The sequence below is a fragment of the Acyrthosiphon pisum genome, unplaced genomic scaffold (assembly GCF_005508785.2).
Source record: "Acyrthosiphon pisum isolate AL4f unplaced genomic scaffold, pea_aphid_22Mar2018_4r6ur Scaffold_20564;HRSCAF=21400, whole genome shotgun sequence".
Classification (NCBI taxonomy): domain Eukaryota; kingdom Metazoa; phylum Arthropoda; class Insecta; order Hemiptera; family Aphididae; genus Acyrthosiphon; species Acyrthosiphon pisum.
The window spans coordinates 22,564-33,635 of NW_021769937.1; the positions used below are offsets into that span (position 1 = coordinate 22,564).

Genomic DNA, 11,072 nt, shown 5'->3' on the forward strand with positions numbered 1-11,072 from the left:
ATTGAATAAGAAGCGGTTTGTCTCAATGTAGTCAATAGGTATTCAAAAGCAAACAATAAACATATGGGGAATAAATTTAAAAAAGAGGATGAGTCAATATTTTTACAATACTTGGATGCAAATAATCTTTATGGGTGGGCAATGAGTAAATATTTACCTACTGGAGATTTCAAATGGATTGACAATCATGAGGATTTTAATGTTATGAATATTTCTGACGAATCACCTAAAGGTTATATTTTAGAAGTCGATTTAACTTACCCTAAAGAACTTCATGATCTACATTCAGATTTCCCTTTAGCACCGGAAAGACATTTTGATGGTAAACACCTCCCAAAATTATTATCAACTTTGTATGATAAGAAAAAATATATAATACATTATGAAACATTACAATTATATATAAATTTAGGTTTAAAAATAGAGAAAATTCACAGATTGTTAGAATTTAGTCAATCTTCTTGGTTAAAAGTGTATATAGATTTTAATACTAATCTCAGATCAAAAGCTAAGAATGAGTTTGAAAAAGATTTCAAATTAATGAAAAACAGTGTTTATGGACGTACCATGATGAATGTTCGAAATCATGTTGACATAAAATTATGTAATAATGCAAAACAATTAGAACTTTTAATTGCAAAACCAAATTTTGACAAAAGAACCATTTTTACAGAGAATTTAGTTGCAGGCCATATGAAAAGATGTAAAATAAGTTTTAAACAACCAATATATATATATAGGAATGTGTGTTTTAGATTTTTCTAAATTGTTAATGTACGATTTTTATTATAATACAATAAAGGAAAAATACGGAAATAGAGTTAGATTGATGTATACAGATACAGACTCACTAATATTAGAAACAAAAACTGACGATTTCTACCAGGATATGAAAACTATGTTAGGTCATTTTGACACTTCAGATTATTCACAAGAGAATATTTATGGTTTACCTTTAGTTAATAAAAAAGTCTTAGGTAAATTTAAAGATGAGTTAAATGGAAAAATTATGACTGAATTTATAGGTTTAAGATCCAAATTATATTCACATAGAATCTTCAATAGTGAAAAAGAAATTAAAAAAGCCAAAGGTGTTAAAAAAAATGTTGTGGAAAACAAAATATGTTTTAATGATTTTGAAAATTGTTTACTAACAAAAGAACCAAAATATGTTAATCAAAATTGATTTATAACTTAGAAACATGATGTTTTTACCGTAAAACAAAACAAAAAAACTTTAAATGTTTATGTTGATAAAATATTTATTTTAGAAAATGGTATTGACACATTAGCTTGGGGACATTATAATACAAAAATAGACAGGAATGAATTTGTAATCCATCTCAATAAACTAATTATAGATCAAAACAAAAAAGATTAGACAAATATTCTTGAAGGATTAAGACAAGAGAATATAAACCTGTTTCATTTGTATGATTGAAATGCTGTTTTTTTCGTTTAAGCCAGGGAGGGCGTTTTGCCCTCCCTGTTATCATTTGTATTTCGACTTGATTCCATGTACTAGGAATTTGTCTTTATAACATAAGTATTTTCATTTTTCAAGACAGATTATCTTGAAAATATTCTTAAAGGATGTAATGGGTTAACCATGTAGTAAACTTTGACTTTATTCTAGAATATAAACCTGATTCATTTGTATGCTTAAATGCTGTATTTTTCGTTTGGAGTAGAGAGGGCGAAACGACCTCCCTGTTATCATTTGTATTTCGACTTGATTCCATGTACTAGGAATGTTTCTTTATAACATAAGTGTTTTGAAAAATTACTTTGGAGAATATTTTAATTATTATTGCATTCAGATTTTGTTAAAAATATTTTAATTATTATTACGTTTCAATTTGTAAAAAAATGTTTTAGTTATTAATGACATAAGTTTTGAGAAAAATATTTTGGGGGGGATTTTGCATTTCATAAGATTTGCAAAAAATATTTTAATTATTATTACATTTCGATTTTTAAAATATTATTGCATTTCGATTTTTAATTAATTAATTTCATAAGTTTTGTGAAAAATATTTTAATTATTATTGCATTTTAATTTTGTTAAAAATTATTTCAATAAATATTGCATTTCAATTTTCTGAACTTTTTGCACATTGGGTTTTTTCTGATCTTTTATTGTTATAAAAGACAGTGGGCCAGGATTGGTACATATATACTACTATGATATATTAAGATATTTATATCTTATATTATGTCCGTAGTAATTCCGTAGTAATAATAACTATAAAATAAATAATTAACTGTTGTAAAACGTTTTCGTAACTCGTGTAAACAAGTGTATAAAACGGAGGTCCGTGGTATAATCCACGATTAAAGATATACCTTTAATCGGTATAATCTCAGGTTGGCGCGCGGATTCGTTTCCATGTTTTTCAACGGGTCGTACTTCAGATCACAGGTAAACCATAACCACCATAGATATTATATGATATTTGATATCTTTGATAACCAGAACCCAATCAGCAACAGCTGCTGATCGAGTGTCGCTCACAGATAATAAAGATATCTTTATTATCTATGGTGTTGCTTCTGTAGTAAGTTCTGTTTTGTTCTGGCGATTGAAATTTGAAATCTTATCGGTTAACTAGTAAAATCACATGTAAATGATACACAGCGTCCCCGTCACATCTTATCACTTTTAATCGCCAATACATATTTGCGATAGAGATTTTTCCTATGCAACAAGTCCACCACTAACTAAAGAGTTGACCACTCTTTTCATTTTTCGGACAAGAGCTTATCACTCGACGATAGAAAGTGATAACACAGAATATTCTAGCCTCTAGACTCTAGAGGCTAGAGTAATATTAAACTGTAGATTGTATGGATACGCGATATTAGGATTTTTTTTGATTTTTCAGTTTCATATTATGTCCACGATTAATATTTTTAAATTACAACAAAACAACCATAATCGTTAATATAGATTTTAATATGTAATTTTGTCCAAATTTGAATTTAAAATGTCTGTAAAAAATAACTGTGTTAATATATTTTTTTTGATTTTTTAAGTTACAGTATAAACTATTTATGAGAATCTTTGTTTTAAATTTTCAATCCTTGGCTATAAAAGTTGAAGATTTTATAAATTTTTAACTACAAAATAATTATTCAATAATATGTAAATATAATATAAAACTAATTAAATTAGAAACTGAAATTATCCGTAAACAGCTCAAAACAAATCAAAATCTTTTGAAAATTTTATCATGTATAGGAAATGGAAATATAAACAACCGGTGAAAATTTCATGTATTTACAGTCATTCGTTTTAAAGTTACACTAAAAACCAAAATCAATTTTCTCGAAAATTTTTCAGAAATTCTACATCAGCTCTTGCGAATTGCAATTCAATAATAATATTGATATCGATTACACAGAAATTAGAATTTGGATTTTTGGTATTTCTTTTATGACAATTCTGTTGTACTTGTACACATAATAATATTCTTATTTCTTAGTATTGATAAACTTTTATAGGTCTACAATTCTATAATTATTTATTATTACTAATAATTAGTTATTACCAACTTACACCATAGATAAAATATCTATTGGATTTTGGAACCGCAAAAACCGTAAAATCCTCTACATCAAAATATATGTTTCGGTTTCCGGTTCCAAAACCGGTTCTTTTCGGTACAGTTCCAGTCCCTGGTTCAAGTGTTAAAATATTTAAATTAAAAAAAAAAAGGTGGGTAAGTGGATGTCGCTCTGCTGTACAGTAGGTTACAAGTGGGTCACTGTATAATGGATAGTATTAAATTTGAATTCAATGATATAATATCACTGTATAAGAAAAACGATTCTGAGCGGAGACGGTTTGTCAGTCTAGGAGATACCTATTAGACATACCTATTAAAGGTATACTTATCCATAGTATTAAAAAAAAATTGACCTATAATAGGCATCAATAATAAATTCTAAATTAATCATATCACAATATCCATTAGGTAACGCGTTATACATCAACAACAAACCGTGGTACTATCATAGATATATAATAGTATACTTTAGAAGTTTCAAGTACCCACGAATAATATTATACAATCACAAGAAAATAACTAAAATAGTTATTCCAGGTTTTTTAATATGTAATTTCGTCCAAATTTGAACTTAAAATGACTATAAAAATAAACTTAGTATTTCTTAGAATTTTTGGTAACAGAGTTAAATATTTACGTGGAATCTTGTTTTAAATTTTCAATACTTAGATACAAAAGTTGAACATTTTATAATTTTTTAACTACAAAATAATTATTCAATTTTAAATTTGATAAATTTTTTGATAATTTCACCTTCAAATGCTTATAAAAAATAATTGTGCCTATGTATTTATAATATTTTTCAACTGCTATTGTAACAATGTATCAGGAGCCTTGTGTTAATTTTTTACACTTTTTGGCCCAATAGATAAAACTTTATTGATATTTATAGAAAAAAAAACTAAAAAAATTGAAAACTTACAATGTCCGTACGTAAACAGCCCAAAAAGAGTCAAATTATTTTCAAAATTTTATCGTATATAGAAAATGCTAATATTGAAACATCCAGTGAAATTTTCGAGGTTCTACAGCCACTCGTTTTTTAATTACAATAAAATAAGATAATCGTTACGTAAGAAATCGAGTGAATATCAAATGATGTAAAAATATGAATTTCAAACACTCATAAAAATTTAATTTGAGTTTCTTATAGACATTTTCTTTTTGATAAAGGTAGATTAGAAAGTTATATCACCTGATGGATGAATAAAGTTAGTTTTATTTAGTGGTGCTATCCATGTTTTGACATCAAGGCAAAATCGTCTTGGTGATATAACATTTAATAAATTATTGTGTTGCCGATCTATACAATAGATCTATTGTTATTATTATTTATGTATAATAATAATAACATGAAACATTCTTTTAACGTAAACTGCACCCCTCACGATTACACTCTTCACAGTTTACTTAACTTATCTTCCCTAGCTGACCGTCGTCGCTCCAATAATCTCTCTTTCCTTAACAAACTCCTAACAGGCTTGGTCGATCCCTCATCCCTTCTTTCTCTCATTAACATTAGAGTTCCTGTTAGGTCCACCCGCAATAATCATCCTTTCTTAATACCCTTCTGCACTATACTCTATTCAAAATCAGATCATTACTCTGCGGCCTAGTTGTGCGCATGGGCGTGGCTTTGTTCCGTGGCAGTGCCAAACGCGTCGCCGTAGTGGGGACGGCATCTAACCATATGTCTGATCGCCGCCCGACGAAAATTGGTCGCCGCGCAATAATGATCTCATTTTGAACAGAGTATAGAAACTATCTAAAAAATGAACCTATTACGAGAATAATGAAATTAGCCAATGAGGATCCGTTGTTCTTTTAATAGTTTTACTTTTGTATTCATTGTTTAGTTTCATTTTATATTTTATACTTTGTTAAATTACAGTGTTGGGTAGTAACGTAACGTGCGTTACTCGTTACTGTAACGTAGTTACTTTTTTCAGTAACGTTATGGTAACTTCGTTATTATTATTTTTGGGTAACGCAAGAGTAACTACGTTAATTATTTAGAAGTAACTTAGCAAAAGAACGCGTTACATAAATTTTTTTTTTTTTTGGGGGGGATAGTATAGGTGCTATTTCACGGGGCAGTCCTTCCCCTCGTATCCGCATCAGAAAATGTAATTATATTAATAATTTAAGTAGGTATTTATGTAATTACAAAATTTTCTCAGTATAATCTAATATAATATTATATAAATATACGATTTTGTGTTAATATTATTTTCAATTTAACTGATTATAAACATCGATTATAGCCTATACAGACAGCAACTGCCAACTGCTATAGTTTATTTATTTTTAGATCACATCGATAAAATATGTACATCGATATAGTATGTCCCGATGTCCGTGTTACGGACATACGGTCGAACGGATTACCGATAATAACTATTGGTAGGCCGGAGCTTATGTCAACAATTCATAGTTATATTATCAGTTATCACAGTGGTCATTTGTTGAAAATAACATTAATAACCTAGTACCTATCTGGCTATCTATATTTGGACTGTACTAACAATATTTTTAAATTAAACCAGAAAACCCAGGCGTCGCGACGTGCCGTCGCCCGTCGTATCACTTCAACTTCCAGTTACCTAATATAGTAATATATTAGTTATAACTTATATTGACGTATTGTGTATTTCAGTATTTGTGTAGCACTCGCTCACTAGTCACTGGACTGTGAATTGTAAATTGTGATACCTTTTTAAAATGTTCTAATGTTTACTGTCGCTTTATAATTTTTTAAATTATTTCTTAAATTTATTTTATTATGGAAATGGAACTACCGTGGGGTGCATATAATACATTTTTTGAATGTTTATCTAAAAATAACCAAAATATTGTAGTTAAATGTAAATTATGCGTGAAGTTGAAAACATTATCTACTTCGATTACAAGTAGTTCTAATTTGAAAAAACACATTGTTGTAAGTACCAAATTCAGTTTATTCATATATCTATGTAATCTCTTAACATAATAATATACAGTATAATTTTGATTAAATAAATATTAATAAATAATAATACCTATACAGGCTGATTATTATTTAGATTTTTAAATGTTTATATTTTATAATTTGTTATTGTATTGAATATAGTCGAAACATTCTACAAAACTTAAAGAGCTTGAAGATCTTTTAAATAAAAATAACCAAAAAGTGCAAAAACGTAAACATGAACTCGAGTCAAGTATTGGCCAAAGTTCATATAAAAAACAAATGTCCATTCCTAATGCTTTCAACCGACCTCAAGTTGTTAGTCAAGGTAAGATATTAGTATTACAATAATACATATATAATATACGCATCCGCAAACAATTTTTACTATTGTAAATTGTAATTTGTAATTTATTTATTTATATTATTCAGAATGTTTGGATACTATGATCACAGAATTCATAGTTTGTGGTAATCACTCATTCAGTACAGTTGAACAAGAGAAATTTAAAATAATAATTGATAAAGGATTTCCTAATCGACGTTCATTAACACGAAAAACACTCATGTCTCGAGTATCGACAAACGCAGAAAATATACGAAAAAACGTAAAAGAGGAGTTAATATCTACAAAAGTAAAACATGTCTGTGCAACTGCAGATTGTTGGTCTGTGTTTAAAAAGTAATTATTTATTATCGATTTATCCTAATTTAATATTTGAATGATAATATGTTCAACGGGCACATTTTTAAATCAAAAAAAAATATTTAAGTTTTATTTCATATTAATACCTACATGGCTACATGGCTATATAAATTAATATTTAAATAATTAAGTTTACATAAGTCATAAATTCTATATTATGAATATGAATATATATTTTATTTTATGTAGTGAATAAAATGTTTAGATAGGCCATATAAGTAGGTGACATAGAGTCTATAAGCTATAGTTAAGACTGTAAAATAATAAAAAAATGTTTTTTCAGAAGTTATATTGGGATAACAGCTCATTGGTTTGATTTTGAAACTCTTGATCGGAAATCTGCTGCTTTAGCTTGTCGCAGAATTAAAGGGAGGCATACATATGATACATTAGCAAAAATATTGAACGATGTATTTTGTGAATATGGCATATTAAATAAGATAATCAATGTAGTAACGGACAATGGCTCTAACTTTGTCAAGGCTTTTCGGTAAGATTAATATTCAGTTATAATAGTAGGAAATTCATAGTTATCTGCCTAATATAAATGTAATCGCCACTAATTGGTGTATTGTTTTAAAATATACAATTTTTATACAATATACAATTTTTAATATACAATTATTATCATAAATCATAAAATCATTAGTTATTTTAATCATTTAATTTAATATATTAGTTATTATTATTATATAATTATTTTTGCAGTATTTTTGGAGAGCAAGAAGATGTAACTGTAAGTCAGTGCGAACTTGATGATGGTGGAATTGAAGAATATGTTGAAGTTATTGAAATAGGTAATATTCTTGAAGAAGAAAATATTGATTCAGCGTATCGATTACCATCTCATCATCGCTGTGCTAGCCATACTCTGAATTTAATTGCCACTAAAGACAGTGAAAAAGCTTTATCTGATTCCATTTACAAAAAGCAAATTAGGATCACATTTGCTAGAATGCAATCTTTATGGAACAAACAGGAACGCACTAGTCTAATTGCTGATGATATCCATGATTCGTTAAATATTTACATTGTTGTACCAAATGCTACACGTTGGAATTCCACTTATAAGGCTGTCAAGTGTTTATATGAAAATTTGACAAAATCTGAACTGGAATTACAATCTATTTGTGATAAAGCAAACATTCCTCGATTTGACAAAAAATATGAGTCATTTATGTCAGATTATTGCAAGGTAGATAACTAGCCTAATAGATTAATAATTTTAATTGATTATTAATTATTATAAATAATATATTTTATCCTTAAATAAATACAATTAATAAAAAAAAACTGATTTTGTAGGTTATGGAACCACTAGCCCAAGCTCTTGATTTGCTACAAGGGGATAAATTTATGTGTATGGGATACCTTTTACCTACAATTAGTTGGCTTAAAAATAAATTATCAAAACTATCTATATCAGGTGGTAGTTGTAAAGCGTTAGCTACAGCCTGTTTAGATGGTGTGAACGCACGATTTGATTCTATGATTTCAAAGAAATCAATTATACTTGCAGCTGTTACTCATCCCAAATTTAAACTCAAGTAAGTATTAAAATAATAGTTTATTAAAAATAGTTTTTAATTTGTATTTATAACTTTTATAGTTTTAGGTTAATGTATTACTAATGAGTTTAATATTTTAGTATTTTAGTCTGGGATTCATAGACTATTTTTTTATTTTTTATAAATATTTAATAATTATCAATATATTTTTCACTTATCAACATAATATTGTGATATTCATAACTTGAATATGGATTTTGAAGGCATTCGCTTTTTTTTTTATTTTTTTTAAACTATTAGATACTTTATTATTCTATGGCAGCTATATATTAAACTTATAAACTACATGGAATCCATATTTACTTTAATTTTGTTATTGTTATCATTTTATAACTAGGTGTATGGACCCTTTAAAAAGAGAGGAAGCTAAAGATCTTTTATTAAATGAGATTGCAATTAATTGGCAATTCCAGACCGAGACCAACATACAGCCCATTGAGTTGAATCAACATGTAGAAGAAGATGATTTTCTTTTTAGTGAAGAGTTAGTTTCTGATCAACCCAATGATGAAGTGGAGCGCTATTATAATACAGTTTATACAGGCGATTTAAAAATTTTAAATAGTTTACCTATGATGAAACAAATGTTTGTGAAGTTTAATACGTCGCTCCCTTCTTCAGCTTCTGTTGAAAGGCTATTCAGTGTAGCTGGTGATATATGTTCAAAAAAAAGAGCTAGGATAACAGACCAAAATTTTGAAAATACTTTATTATATAAAATAAATATTAAAAAAGATTAATTTAAAAAAGACTTTTTTTTTATGAAACTTAAATAACACAAGAGTAACGTCATTGTAACTAGTTACTTTTGAGTAAAAAATGTAACGTAACGCATTACTTTTGTACTCGAGTAACTATCAAGTAATCTAGTTACCTATTTTATTTTGTAACTTGTAACGTAACTTAGTTACTTTTAAAAAGTAACTTACCCAACACTGAACCAGAGGTAATCTAAAAGTTATCTAATATTTTTAAAGGGAATATTGTTATTCAATATTCAATAACTTTTTTTAGAAATCTGGTTTTCACAAACCTTTGGGCTTCGGCTAACACAGAAATACAGAATATTAAATAAAACTATTATTCTATTATTGTAGTTGACAATAATATTTTTCCAACCAATTATTTCGAATAAAAATACAATGTGCGAAATAAAAAACCTAAGTATTCAATACCAAAAAGTATTTAATACAAAAAAAGTATTTAAAATACCATTCAAAATACTTCATGCTGAAAGTATTTAAAAAGTTATTCAATACTTAAAAAAGTATTTGAATACTTTTACTCAAATACTTTTACTTAAATACTTTACAGGACTGCATTTTTATAAATCATTTATATAGATAGATTAATAGTATCTAATAACTAACATTTTCAAATCATTTTAGCCCCCATATCTACTTATCTAATAACTTACTTATTTGCCATAGACATATTATCCTTAGTTCATAAAGTTATATACCTAATTAAAAAACTATTCAGTCAAATTTTATTTAAAAAGGTACATCAAATTTCTTAAAAAAAAAATATATCTATTGAATGATTAAAAGCAAAAAAGGGGGAGAGTTCCTATTTGAAAAACAGAAGTTTGTGTTGCAACAATATCATATTTAAGTGATACAAAAAATCTCATGTATTAAAAATATGGTTTTAAAGTGTATCTAAATACTAAAAAATAAGAATTTGAATATATAAATAATTTAAGCATAAAAATAAGGTGAACATAAAATCACTCTGAAGAGGTAATACCCAATGTAAAATAAGTACCTACTTTAATTTTTAACAATTTTAGTTTAATGTGAAATAATATATGATAATATTGAACAATTCATAATTAAATAACTGCAACAAATAATCACGTACAACTTATTATATTATGAAGATTGGTACTAAAACATTTATTCATCATTTCATAACCAAAATAGTATAATATTATATTACTTATTCATCGTTGATAGGTATCATAAAAATTAATACACACATTTAAAACACATATTTTTTATTCTTAATAATATAATCTACAATCTATTACAATATAAATCAATGAGAAAAAATAGAAACAATATGGCTTGAAAAAAAACTGATTGAAGAAGCCTCCCAGTGAAGGCTTTTTGTCAGTAATTCATATGCATTTATGTATTTTTACATATTTATAATTGATAATTAATTACACTTTGACAAATACCTGTACTTTTGATAGTGTTGAAATATACAATTAATATTAGTATTCAAACCATGTAAACACACGTGCGTGTACAATGTCGTTTTGTAATAGATACTTA

The 11,072-nt window shown here is 26.9% G+C and overlaps 1 protein-coding gene across 1 annotated transcript; it reads left to right on the forward strand.

The window, feature by feature from the left end:
* The first annotated feature begins 6,961 nt into the window (after positions 1–6,961).
* Positions 6,962–7,723, forward strand: LOC100572568. The gene is made up of 2 exons (XM_029492012.1): positions 6,962–7,198; positions 7,506–7,723. Exons 1-2 carry the CDS (start codon positions 6,963–6,965, stop codon positions 7,714–7,716), a joined length of 447 nt encoding a protein of 148 aa, XP_029347872.1. The 5' UTR covers position 6,962; the 3' UTR covers positions 7,717–7,723.
* The last annotated feature ends 3,349 nt before the right edge of the window (positions 7,724–11,072 follow it).

Bases quoted from the DNA above. Each gene is read 5' to 3' on its own strand.
- LOC100572568 (XM_029492012.1), top strand. From the start codon at position 6,963: ATGATCACAGAATTCATAGTTTGTGGTAATCACTCATTCAGTACAGTT. The intron at 7,199-7,505 runs GTAATTATTTAT...ATGTTTTTTCAG, and splicing joins TGTTGGTCTGTGTTTAAAAA to AAGTTATATTGGGATAACAG.